This window comes from Hemiscyllium ocellatum, chromosome 40 (assembly GCF_020745735.1).
Source record: "Hemiscyllium ocellatum isolate sHemOce1 chromosome 40, sHemOce1.pat.X.cur, whole genome shotgun sequence".
Taxonomy (NCBI): Eukaryota; Metazoa; Chordata; class Chondrichthyes; order Orectolobiformes; family Hemiscylliidae; genus Hemiscyllium; species Hemiscyllium ocellatum.
The window spans coordinates 17,927,437-17,940,988 of NC_083440.1; the positions used below are offsets into that span (position 1 = coordinate 17,927,437).

At 43.6% G+C, this 13,552-nt stretch overlaps 1 protein-coding gene across 6 annotated transcripts in view; it reads right to left on the reverse strand.

Moving 5' to 3' along the window:
- The window catches only part of LOC132834532 (NACHT, LRR and PYD domains-containing protein 3-like), a 47,672-nt gene that overhangs the window by 18,306 nt on the left and 15,814 nt on the right, over positions 1–13,552 (reverse strand). For all 6 annotated transcript variants that reach the window (XM_060853452.1, XM_060853455.1, XM_060853451.1 and 3 more), the window contains 4 exons: positions 9,120–9,286; positions 6,069–6,240; positions 5,902–5,967; positions 684–2,397 (listed from right to left, as the gene is read on the reverse strand). In XM_060853452.1, coding sequence (XP_060709435.1) covers positions 684–2,397; positions 5,902–5,967; positions 6,069–6,240; positions 9,120–9,286 — 2,119 coding nt within the window. The remainder of the gene's footprint in view (positions 1–683; positions 2,398–5,901; positions 5,968–6,068; positions 6,241–9,119; positions 9,287–13,552) is intronic.

Consider the following 13,552-nt stretch of genomic DNA (forward strand, 5'->3'; position numbering starts at 1 on the left):
TTCTCTTAGTTTCTTAGGTTTATTCACCATTCACTGCAGCTCTTGTTCTCTTTCAAGGGAATTTACAGCAGTCCCCAAATTCCAGCAGATGCTCAGGTATGGGGTGGGCTGTTAGAAGATCCTGTTGTTTAACTTTGAGAATGTTATCAGAGACTGTCCCCAGAGTGCTAGGTACTATCAATATGTTGGTCAATTAGTGATTGGAGGTTTCTACTTTTATGGAACTGTGATCCTTTTAAATAATTAAACTTTAAAAAGTCAGTGTGTAATTATCTCAGTTTAAAATCCTGTCCATCCCTTGCAAGGAGCCAGTGTATTATTTTTGAAGACACTTTAGTTGTCTTCCCTCATGATCTGTGCAGCTTAATTAGCATGGTTTTTAAAATTTCCCATATTATTGCTATATAAAATACTGAATATATATACATACTAGTTTTGTAAATAAATACTATATTTTTCCTTTTCACTGCATCTCTAGTCAAGTTCTACAAGAGCCCACTAGACAGACTAACCCTTGGGTAGCAAAGGTATAATTCTTATTTTTTACCTCAGCATTTTGCACTTATCTTCTGAAGTTTTCCTGACTCTGCCCCTTTATTAAAACTGAAAAAGGTGATTAATTTCCTTCTTTTGCAAGACAATAAGTGGTTCATCAACAACGAAAGTACTGAACAAGCAGTTACCTCAAGACACGGCATTTGTATAGAACAGATGCCAGCTGCTGGAGTCCTTCACGCTGAATACTACAGTTCCGTAATGCCAGCTCCTTCACGGAATCACAGAACCCAATAACACGAGAGAGGAGTACACAGTCAAAAGGAGTCAGTTGCAATCCATCAAAGGCAAGTATTTCCACATATCCCACAGTGGCCTGAGCCAGTGCTTTATTCTGAGATTCAAATAGACAGTGCAACATCAGGAGGTTTCTTCTCCCAGTGAATGTGGCAAGTGTTTCCTTCACCCACTCAATCACTCCACAGGTTGTTTGATGTGGAAATGGACCCAGAAACTTCTTCAGGGGACTCTCTGCCTGTGGAGAGCAGAGACCAGCAACAAAACGAAGAAATATTTCAAATCTCCCATCATTCACGCTGCGATCTTCACTGAAAAGCTTTGGGATGTTGTTAGGATGTGCAACCAAGAACTGTGCGAGTGCAGCTACAAACTCTTGGATGGTGAGATGGGGGAATGTGTAAACCAGACTGCAGATAGAATCATCTCTCTCCAAAAGTTCCATCAGGAATCCAGACAGGAACTGGGAGGGTTGCAGATTGTGCTGGATCAAATCTCCTTCCCCAAACACAATCTTCTTCTGAGAGACTCCTGTGAAGGCCATCTCACCAAGCTTCAGTAACACATCACGGGGATCTCCAATCTCTCGGCCATGGTTTTGCAGAATGTTATAAATATAGTAGGAGTAGAGCTGGGTGATGGTCCTGGGAACTAGCTGCTGCGTCCTGTCTTTTTCCGTGAAAAAGGGACCCAGTGAGAGAGCGAGAATCCAGCAGTACGAGGGGTTGTAGCACATGGTGTACAGGATCTCGTTCTCCTCCACGTGTCTGAAAACAGCTGCTGCCACCATCTGATCCTCAAAAAACCTATTGAAATATTCCTTCCGCTCAGCGCCAACAAATCCCAGGATTTCAGCCCAGACACTGATCTCAGCCTTTTCCAGTAAATGCAATGCAGTGGGCCGGCTGGTCACTAGCACTGAACATTCTGGGAGCAGCTTGTGCTGGATTAAACTATACACAATGTCAGACACTTCACACCAACATTCGGGATCGGTGCACATGAACTGAGGTTCTCTATCTCTCCGACTGTCAGAAAAATCAATACTGTCCTTGAATTCATCCAAACCATCGAATATAAACAGCAATCCCTCTGGGTTCTTCCAGACCTCTTCCAGAACATTCTCAAAGTCAGGATAGTGATCCATTATCAGGTTCCTCAGGTTTATTCTGCCTTTAATAGCGTTCAAATCCCGAAATTTAAAACTGAAAACAAACTGAAACTGTGGGTATATTTTCCCAGTGGCCCAGTCATTAACAATCTTTTGTACCATTGTTGTTTTTCCAATGCCTGGGACCCCGCTCACTGCCACTGAATTCCCAGAGTTAGATTTTCTGTGAGAAAAGCCGCTATAGAATAATTGATCAGCTCGGATTTTTTCCAGTTCTCTCCGGAGATGTTTCTCTCTCCACTCGTCAAGGTCTCGGCCTCTTGCCAGCAGTTCATGTTCTACAAGTGTCCGATCACGAACAGTAGAAATGACTGTTAGCTCAGTATATTGATCAATCAGCCGGAAAATCTTCACCTTCTCTTTTATTACGACTGTGTTCAATCTTAGTGTTTCAGTTTGTACCTGGAGCATCTTCTTGTGTTTCTGCTGAACATCTTTCATCAAAACAAAGACAGCAGTTTACAATGTCAGTAATATTAACATCAAAGAAAACTAAAAAGTCTCAATTTGTTTTCATTAAACAGTGAAATGGTGCACTTAGTGCACAGAGCCAATATAGGTTGGTGTAGAAATCCAATCTCAGCTTACGAAATCGTCATTTGAAAGAGTAGAATGGTTGAGAAAATAAATTCAAATTCTTTTAGTTTTGGTAATTACTGAACACGGAAATTTCTACAGAAGTGATAATTTCCCTCTAATGATTAATATTTATTAGATTAAAAAATAATTGCCCACATCTCAGCTATGTTCTACTTTCCACATAATGATCATGAACAAGATGTTGTCCAAAAAATTCTAACAGGAGTGGAAACTTATCTTTATAGGTCAAGACTGATCTCACTCTGAAAGAGTAGCAATGAGAGGAGGGACAGCAAGGACTAGAGTCTGCTGGGAAGGTAATGTATTTGGGTGGTTGCTTTACCTAAGACACTATTTAGGTGGTGACTTCCACCTATCCACCTCCTCTATCCAAAAAATAAGTTCTCTGCACTGGATTGGTAAAGCAACTAGTTTGTTTATTCTTTAGTTTTTAATCATCGCTTTGGGAATTTAGAATAGTAGGAATGATGGTTAGGGCAGTTGAATGTTCCTCCTGCAGAATGTGGGAGGTAAGGGTCACCACGAGTGTGCATCTGCAAGAAATGAACCCACCTCCAGCTCCTTGAGAACCGTGTGAGGGAACTGGAGCTGGATCAACTTCGAATCATTCGGGAGGCTAAGGGTGTTATTGAGAGGAGTTACAGGGAGGTAAGCACACCACGGGTACAAGAAAAAGGCAGTTGGGTTACAATCAGGAGACGGAAAGGGAACCAGCAGGCAGTGCAGGGATCTATTGTGGCCGCTCCCCTCAATAATAAGTATCCTGCTACTGGTTGGGGGTGGGGAGCTGTGTAAGCCATGGGTGTACATGGGGCACAGAGTCTGTCCCCGTTGTTCAGAAAGGAAGGGGGCAGAAGAGTAGAGCATTAGTTACTGGGGACTCCATGGTTAGGGGGGCAGATAGGAAGTTCTATGGGAATTACAGAGATTCATGGTTGGTGTGTTGCCTCCCAAGTGCCAGGATCTGTAATGCCTTGGATCATGTTTCTGGCATCCGTAAGGGGAAGGCGTAGCAGCTGCAAGTTGTAGTCCACATAGGCACTACTGACATGGGTAGGAAAAGGGGTGGAAATTTAAGGCAGAAATTCAGGGAGTTAGGGTGGAAGCTTAGAATTAGAATGAACAGAGTTGTTATCTCTGCTTTGTTACCCATGCCAGCAAGACGAAGAATTTGGAGAGAGAGGAATTGAACATGTGGCAACAGGGGTGGTGCAGGACAGAGGGATTCGGAGACCTGGATAATTGGAGCTCATTTGAGGGTCGGTGGGACCTCCTGAACCAGAGGGGTATCAATATCCAGCTCAGGGGGGTGGGGAGGAGGTGGAGATTTGCTAATACTCTTCAGGAGGGTTTAAACTAATTCAACACAGGAATGGGAATCTAAATTGTAGCCCCAGTGTCCAGGAGGTAGAGTGTAGTGAGATCAGAAATAAGATTTCAAGGTCGCGAGAGCGCACCAGCAGGCTGAAAGGAGGTTTGAAGTGTGAGCAGAGCATCTGGAATAAGGTGGGTGAACTTGCAGTATGGGTTGGTACCTGGGACTTCGATGTTGTGGCCATTTTGGAGACATCGATAGAGCAGGGACAGGAATGGTTGCTGCTGGTTTTGGGATTTAGATGTTTCACTAAAAACAGGGAAAGTGGTGAAAGAGAGGCGAGGTGTGGCATTGTTAGTCAAGGACTATTACGATGGCAGAATGGACATTTGAGGATTCGTCTACTGAGGTAATATGGGCTGAGGTTAGAAACAGGAAAGTAGAGACTATTAGATTAGATGAGATGGAGGTTCACAAGAAAGCGGTGTTAGCAATTCCTGAAAGCGTGAGAATAGATAAGTCGCTTGGGCCAGATGGGATTTGTCCGAGGATTTCCTGGGAAGCTAGGGAGGAGATTGTAGAGCCTTTAGCTTTGACCTTTATGTCATCACTGTCTATAGGAATAGTGCCAGAAGACTGGAGGATAGCAAATGTTGTCCCCTTCTTCAAGGGACAACCCTGGTAATTATAGACCAGTGAACCTTACTTCTGTCATGGGTAAAAAGTGTTGGAAAGTGTTATAAAAGATAAGATTTATAATCATCTGGAAAGGAATAATTTGATTAGGGAAAATCAACACGGTTTTGAGAAGGGTAGGCTGTGCCTCACAAACCTCTAAGTTCTTTTCAGAAGGTGACTGAACAGGTGGACGAGAGCAAAGTGATTGATGTGGTGTATATGGACTTGATAAAGTTCCCCACGGTAAGTGATTGCAGAAAATACGGAGGCAAGGGATTGAGGGGGATTTGGTAGTTTGGAGTTTGGATCAGAAATTAGGGTTTGGCGGGTGGGAGCAGACAGGGTTTGGTGGTAGGCAGGGTGGGAGTGACAGGGTTTGGGGGGAGGGGGGGATGGATGGGAGCAGGCAGGGGCATGGTGTGGGAACAGACAGGGTTGGTGTGGGGGGTGCGGAGTGGGAGCGGGCTGGTTGGGGATAGGCAGGATGGAAGCGAACGGGTTAGGGGGTAGGCGGGGTGGAAGCAGCAGGGTTGGGGCGCCGGGTCAGAGAAGATGGGATTTGGGGATGTGAGGGGGAGGGTGGCGGGTGGGAGTGGGCAGGAGCAGACGGGTTTGAGGGGGCTGAGAAATGGGAGTGAACAGGTTTGGGGGTGGTGGGGTCTGAGTGGGCGGGGGCGCAGGGTGGGAGGGGTCGTGCTGGGAGCGGGTGGGTTTGGGGATAGGCAGGGTGGGAGTGAGGGGGTTGGGGGAGAGGCCGGGAGCAGACGGGTTGGAGGGGGGTGCGGAGTGGGAACGGACGGGTTTAGGAACAGGTGGGGTCTCGCTCAGTGTGCTTTCGCCTAGTTTGAACAGGAGCTGATTTCACAGAAAATTCTGAGCCCCAGAGGAACTCAATTAACCGAATAATCAATTATCCAAACAAAATAGTGCCTGCCCATCTCGTTCGGATAATCAAGATTCCTCTGTATGTCTCACCCAAAGCGTCATTTTCAAATCCCAGGAGCACAGGACCCACTAGGCTTGAAAGTCTAACGGGATCCTGCCAGATGAGTACAGGGGTTCACGGGGTATTGGGATCCTCTGTCTAAAATTCAGACAGCGATCAGCAGGTTCGTTTGATGAAATAATTCAACTCCCACCCATTTACAGCATACAGGAGAAACTATATGAATTCTATGCAAAATGGTTGAGATTTGAAGGATGATCCAATTACATAGAATTGTGTTTCCCAGGTTCTGAGCTTTAGATTATCCGCTTATGAAAGTCCAATTAAGTGGTTAAAATCAAACATGCTGTCTTACCGAACTGAAATACAATGCTTTAAGACTTCCATTTTGTTAAGTACCTTTCAGGTGACTGGGCATTTCCGATAAACTTCTGGCGACATCCATGTCACGAACTGGATCAGAACCTGATCAGATTATTCAGATATTATTAATTCAGATCTGTGTAATACCACAGCAAAATATGAAATGCTCCAATCTGAAATTAAATAACGAGACTTTACTGTACCACGTTTCTCAATTTCTTTGAGTATTTTATCCAACTTTGGTAATCCATGACGCATTTTCACAAAGGCTCCCCACATCTTCCTTTGTGCCTGAGGACCTTTCCCTGTCACCAGGTTTAGCAGCAGTTTGGAACTGTCTGCCCGGTTTCCCTTCTCTACGAGCTCAGTGATTTCCTGTAAAGAATAATCCGGAATAGATTGAGTAATGGAGTGAAAGATAAACATTAGGAATGAGAAGGAAAGGATCTCCTCAGAAATGGGATTCCCAGTTATTTAAAGCCTGGAAAGCAGTCACTGCATCATATTCTGATCCTCCATTGTGAATATGGGAGAATACATTGTAAACACCTTCTCCAAAGACAGGATCTGAAATAGTCCATTTTGCCCTCAAGCATGTTCTTGTGCATCAACTTTACCTCAGAGTTCTTTTCAGGACAGCAAGCAGTTACTGGGCCAGGTGGTGTTCCATTCTGATCAGGAGCGAAACAATGAAGAACAAACTAGCTCTCAAACCTAATTATTATAATTAAAATTAAAATATTAAAATTATGGTTCAGGTCAATGACACTTTTCTGGAAAACACGTCACTTGTTATCCTCATACTTTGTGCAAAGGCACACTGTCAGTGTTTAAGAGGACAATTATTTCAGCTCCAGACCATCCCTGTAAGAGTTTCAGTTGTGTGTCCTAGGACCAACCTTGTTCAACCATGTGCAGCAAACCCTGCATGACAGCCAGGATTGGGTTTGACAAAGTCCATCGCCTTAAAACTTGTCTTTAAACACTTAGACTAAAATGTAATGCTGAATTATAGAACACACTTGCTGCACACTAGAAAACAGACAGGAAGGCTCAGGAAAAGGGAGGAAAACTCAAGGTATGCAGAAGATAAAAACATCTGTGCTCACCAAGTGATAACTGGATGCCCTAAGGCAATTAAGAACATTTGCCTTAACGTCAGTGAATGTGTGTAAACAGCACACCAAGTGATAACATTCACGGCTGTTCTCTTGTGAAATTAATAAGTGTTTGATTCTGATGCTGAAACAAAAGTCGGTACTATCAAAAGCCTTGTAATTAACGGTCAGGTCCTGTCAATTAAAATGGATTCTTATTACCCTGGCAAACTGGACAGACATAGCGAGAAAAACACAATCTTTGTTGTTACAAGTCCCTGACTTGAGAATTCAAAAGGAGGTGGGAGAGACAGAGAGACACACCATTTTAGTGCTGAGGCTGTTGAAGCCACGGGAAAATTGAATTTAATTGCATTTTGGGACTATATGATGTATTGAGTAGCCATTACTGGTTATTAATTCTGTGAAAGGTAATATTGAAGCTTGAACTTACCCGCTGTTCTAGACCACGTTATAGACCTTACAGACTGTCCCACTGTCAATTCTAACTAATCAGATTTTATGTCTTATTTGAATCACATTCCTGAAAAGAAAGCATGTTTAATTCAAAGACTAATGAATCAGTTTAATTGCAAGGTGACGGTAACATCTCAGCCTCAGATACAGAATGATTCTGTGCTTAAAAAGCAGGAGTCTGCTTCTAACTTAGAAATTATTCTAGGCCTAACATTGTGTCAGAAAGCCATTTTGTAAAACAATTTTATCTGACATGTAAGCTGTGCAAGGTTCCTCATGAACTCTCCAATTAGCTCAGACTGGTACCTCTTTACGAAAGCAGTTTATCTCGCTAGCAGGCACCTAACTCGGCTGGGTATGTTTTTCCCAACTGATGAAAGGCTTAGGGCCTGTAGGAGTGATTAGTCAAGCATACACAGACCTGTCAATTACCTTTTCTTCCTTACGAATTATTGTCTTTCACTGTTATCTGTCTAATGAAGAAAAATGTTTTTGTAAACCTTTGTATGAAGGAAGCCACTTTGTATCAGTACATTGGATTAGCCTGCTGGGGCACTTGAAGAGCTAGTACCCTACTCTTCTAGGTTACTAGAATCTAGTTAGTTTAGGTATCAGTGCTATGTTGTAACATGATGCTATTGGTAAATATAGGGGATGGCTAAAATTAAACTGAACTGTCTGTAAGAGGCTTTTATTCAAGACTTCCAAAGAGTACGATCTCCGGCACAAACCAAGAGAGAGGCTTACAGGTCTGAGTCCACAAGGCAGTCCCTGGGCCATCTCAAATCTGTACTTTAACACATTAACAAGTGGGATGGAATGCTCCTGGCACAGAACTGTCATCTTCTGTAATAACATACATAACCATCTAGCTTTCTCTTTCAATCCCATGACCATCTCCAATGTACCCACTGTCACACTGAGGCTGATGCCAACACACCCACCACTGATCAGGTGATGGTAGAGGAATATGACAAAATGCACAGACTCAGAGGGTACACTGAATTCCAGTTATACAAGATTTTAAAATGGCTGAGGAAATGTCTATCTGAATCTGTATATGCTTGTGCTATAGTTTGTAGAACTCAATATCAAAGAGCTTTGACAAAGGGTCAGTTAGACTCGAAATGTCAGCTCTTTTCTCTCCTCACAGATGCTGCCAGACCTGCTGAGATTTTCCAGCATTTTCTCTTTTGGGTTCAATATCATTCCCCCTTAGTTATCTGACATGTGATGAAAGTATAGGTTTGTTGCTCGTACTATCTCTGCACATGTACATTCTTGTGGGAAATAGGATGAATTTAACTGTTCAGTCAGTTCAGATGTACGAAATGAATTGCACCAGTATCTTTATTCTAAACTGTGAGCAATGCTGATAATTTTGCTGAAACCATGAAAACTCACTTTTCTTTATATGTAACAAGCTCAGGAGACAAATGATTTCTTATCTCTTTCTGAAAGCTCTGAACTACTGATATTTTTCTTATTTCATGTCTGGTTTTGTTGTGGATGAACGGGTTGTGATTCATTAATGATGCCAATGTTATTGCGATGTGATGCTGTGAGGATACTGGAACAGCATGCTTCAGTCTTTTTCTTCTTCCAACATTTCTTTTGCTGACATTCAATAAATGCTATGATTTAGATATATTTATAACCCATTGTGTCCCTCCCACTTACCGAATGTTCTTTACCACTGAGAATCTTCTCACGTGTTAAAAACGAGCTGACTCCATCCACCCCTTCTTCAATCGCCTGTTCAAGTCTGTCCCCATAAAATTTCATCAGCTGGAGCAGCTGGGCATTCCTATACTTGGTTAAGAACCCAGTGACTGTGGAGTTTGGATCTGTGAACACAAATAAATATAACACACATTATCAACTTTCAAATCAGTGGCTATAACTCCTTATACTGAGTAATTAAATATTTGGGTAAACCACATTACTAAGTACAGTCTTCAAAGCTGGACAATCTGCTTGTTCCTATTCTTCAAGACAGACCACATTTATCAAACATGACTTATCTTCATTTTACCTAGTACAGCCTCCTCTGATCACCTCATATACTGCTAAATTTCAATAATTTCACCTTAAAATATAAATTCTGGAGTTTCTTACAAAGCATCCTCTTGAACCAATTCAATCATTCCTGAACAGCTTTCAAAACCCATCAAGAAACATTGTCTCCTTCCTTCCTTTCCTTCGTTCAGAAGGACCGACTTTACTCGACCTTTAAAACGTCTGCCACAGATCACATTATTCACAACTTGGTCGCAAGTTCAAAAAGTGGATTGCAGAGAGACATAACTAGACAGGCTACCCTTGTGGAAAATCTCTCCTGTCATCATATGAAGACAGTGAAAGCGTCGAACCAAAGATATGTCTATAGAGATGCTGAAAACAACTTTTCATCTCCAAGCACGTGCTCAATGGATTTTGGCCTGACAGCCAGAAATTCCTTAACTAACAAGAACAGCTTATCAATGAGCCCCCTCCCCACCACTATACTTTGATAGCCAGCATCAAGGAAATTTCCCACAGCTTGTTCGAACTTAAAATCACTCTCTATGGATAGAAGGAGAAGGAAATAAAGGGAATCAACTGGTCTTTTGTCCATCACACCTTCTCATTCTGTAACTGTACACATGGTTTGTAGTTAAATATAACCCTTGAAAACAACTTTGTGCTCTTGAGCTCTCACTGTGTATTAACACTGAAATTCTTTTTTTTTTCCACTCAACTGAAATAGTAATCAGAATCTGTTTCCAGAGATTGAAACACTTCCTTACAGCTAAGACTTCACACCACCCAGAAGACTAAGTGCAGAAGGTACATGGGAATGTCATCACCATGAGTTTCCATGCCAAGTCACACACCTTCCAGACTTAGATACATATTGGCATTCCTTCATCACAGGGTCAAAATCATGAAACTTCCCACCAAACAGTCTCATCGTCAGTAGTGAACTGCCAGTCAGATTGGCTGACCCGCTGCCCAATGATTCAAAGTCTTTGTCGATGGTCCATTGACTGGACCAAGCCACCAATGTAATGTCACTGGGCCCAAGCTAATACGCTGGGACACAGCAGCTGGGGAAATTTATGTTCAATTCATTAGTCAGAGCCAGAATTGAAACCTAGACCAGAAACGATCACTCACTGTTGTAAAATCCCACCTCATTCACTAATATTGTTTAAGGACAGCTAAGGCTTCCTTAACTGGTCTGGTCTACGTGTGACTACACAACTGTAATATTTCAAATTCAAAATTCCCGCTGAATTGGCTAAGCAAGTCACTCAGTTCAAGGACAATTAGAGTGCGGCACGTTGACTCAGTGGTTAGCACTGTTGGTTCACAGCACCAAGACCCAGGTTCAATTCCACCCTTAGGCAACTGTCTGCGTGGAGTTTGCACATTCTTCCAGTGCCTCCGTTGGTTTCCTGTGTGCGCTCTGGTTTCCTCGCACAATCCAAGGATGAGCAGGTCAGGTGAACTGGCCATGTTAAATTGCCCAGAGTGTTCAGGGATGTGTAGGTTAGGTGCATTCGTCAGGTTGAAGGTTTTCAAAGCTTGGGCGAAGATTTGTAGCTCGGGTGCTCGTTGTTGTGGTTCTGTTCGCCGAGCTGGGAGTTTGTCTTGCAGACGTTTCATCCCCTGTCTAGGTGACATCCTCAGTGCTTGGGAGCCTCCTATGAAGTGCTTCTGTGATGTTTCCTCCGGCATTTATAGTGCAACACTACTATTATAGGACAAGCCAAACAGAGAACAGCCAAGGAAGTCCTAGAGGCATGGCACTCATCCACTGATTCAATCAACAAGCACATCGACCTGGACCCAATATACCGGCCACTGCAGCGGACAGCTGGAACTGACAACCGGAAGCGGCAGAGACAAATCACTATAAATGCTGGAGGAAACATCATAGAAGCGCTTCACAGGAGGCTCCCAAGCACGGAGGATGTCACCCAGACAGGGGACGAAACGTCTGCAACACAAATTCCCAGCTCGGCGAACAGAACCACAACAGATTTAGGTTTGAATAACAAGGTGGGGGAATGGGTCTGGGAGGATTAGTCTTCAGAGGGTTGGTGTGGACTTGTTGGGACAAATGGCCTGCTTCCACGCTGTCAGGATTCTACGATTCTGCAGATGGGCAATAAATGCCAATGATTCTCACACCCCATGAAAGTTTTTTTTAAAATCACAGTGGTCCTTTCCATTCCCTCTGAACTCACTTCAAGTACCCGAGTCCACGAACACTTCCCTGCTGCTCAAGGCCTTAAACTACATTGATCTGCCTCATATTCCTCTCCTCAAACAGATCAGTGCAAAATGATCCAGAAATCATCAACCCTCAAGCGTAGTCCACTCCTTCATGTGCTTAAGTAGAATGTTCCTTGTGGAACACAATGTTGTTCCCTTTGGTACGAAGGAGGTGACGTACCCTTCATGACCTGGTCATAGCTGATGTCTTTCTTACACCCCTTATCTCCTGATGACAGAATCTCCAACTACTTTTTATCCCCCTTTTCCTTTTTCCCAATTGCCTTTCACTGCTGCCCCACACGGAATGGCCTCCTTGATGTCTCATTGTTGTTCAAAAAGACCCTGCTGTGAATCACTACCTCCATCCACCTTCCAGTCCCAATACCAGGTACCAACTGGACACTTCCAGTATTCAGGAGCTCTGACTGTAACAGTTTCAATACAGAGTCAGAGTGATACAGCGCAGATAAGGCCCTCGGCTCACTGTGTCTGTCCTGACATAATTACCACTAAAAATGCACTAATCCCAATTTCCTCCATTTGTCCCATATTCTTGAACGTTGTGGTATTTCAAGTGCTTGTTCACATTTTTTTTTTAAAGATTATAAGGATTCCAGCCTCCATTACCTGTCCAGGCAGTACATTCCAGATTTCCACCACCCTCTGAGTGAAATGGTTTTTTTTCCTCAAATTCCCTTTGAATCTCCTGCCCCGACTCAAAATTATGACCCCTTTGTGACTGAATCTTCAACCCAGGGGAGCAGCTGCTCGATATTCACCCTGGCTGTACTCCGCATAATCTTATACACCTCAATCATTCCACCCCCCCCCGCCCCTTAGTCTTCGCTGCTTTAAAAGAAATCAATCCAAGTCTGTAAAGAATGTCCTACAGCTGAAATGCTCCATCCCAGGGAATATCCTGGTCAATCTCTTCTGTGTCCCCTCTAGTGCGATCACATCCTTCCTGTACTCCAGGTGGGACCTAACCTGTACAACACCACCATTACCCTCCTTGCTCTTATACTCTGTGCCACGATTGATGAAAGCAAGTGTCCCATCTACGTTCTTAACTGTCCCAATCACATGCTCTGCTGGTTTCAGAGATCTCTGAATAATTACCCCCACAATCCCTCTGTTCCTCTCAGCTACCCAGTGTCCTGCCATTCATTCAACACTCCTTCATCTTGTTGTTTCTCCCAAAGTGCATCACCTCGCACTTAGAGTCATAGAGATGAACAGCATGGAAACGGACCCAATGGTCCATGCCGACCAGATATCCTAACTTGCCAGCACCCAGCCCATATCCCTCCAGACCCTTCCTATTCATTCATCCATCCAAATGCCCTTTAAATGTTGCAAATGTACCAGCCTCCACCATTTCCTCTGACAGCTCATTCCATACACGTACCACCCTCTATGTGAAAAGGTTGCCCCTTAGGTCTCTTTTGTATCTTTCCCTCTCACCTTAAACCTATGCCCTGTAGTTCTGGACTCCCCCACCCCAGGGAAAAGACTTTGTCTATTAATCCTATCCATGCCCTTCATGATTTCGTAAACCTCTGTAAGGTCACGAAGATAGGTGGAGTTGTGGACAGTGAGGAGGGCTGTTGTCGGCTGCAAAGGGACTTAGATATGATGCAGAGCTGGGCTGAGGAGTGGCAGATGGAGTTCAATCCTGCCAAGTGTGAGGTTGTCCATTTTGGAAGAACAAATAAGAATGCGGAATACAGGGTTAACGGTAGGGTTCTTAGTCAGGTGGAGGAACAAAGGGATCTTGGGGTCTATGTACATAGATCCTTGAAAGTTGCCACTCAGGTGGATAGAGCTTGTAAGAAGGCCTATGGTGT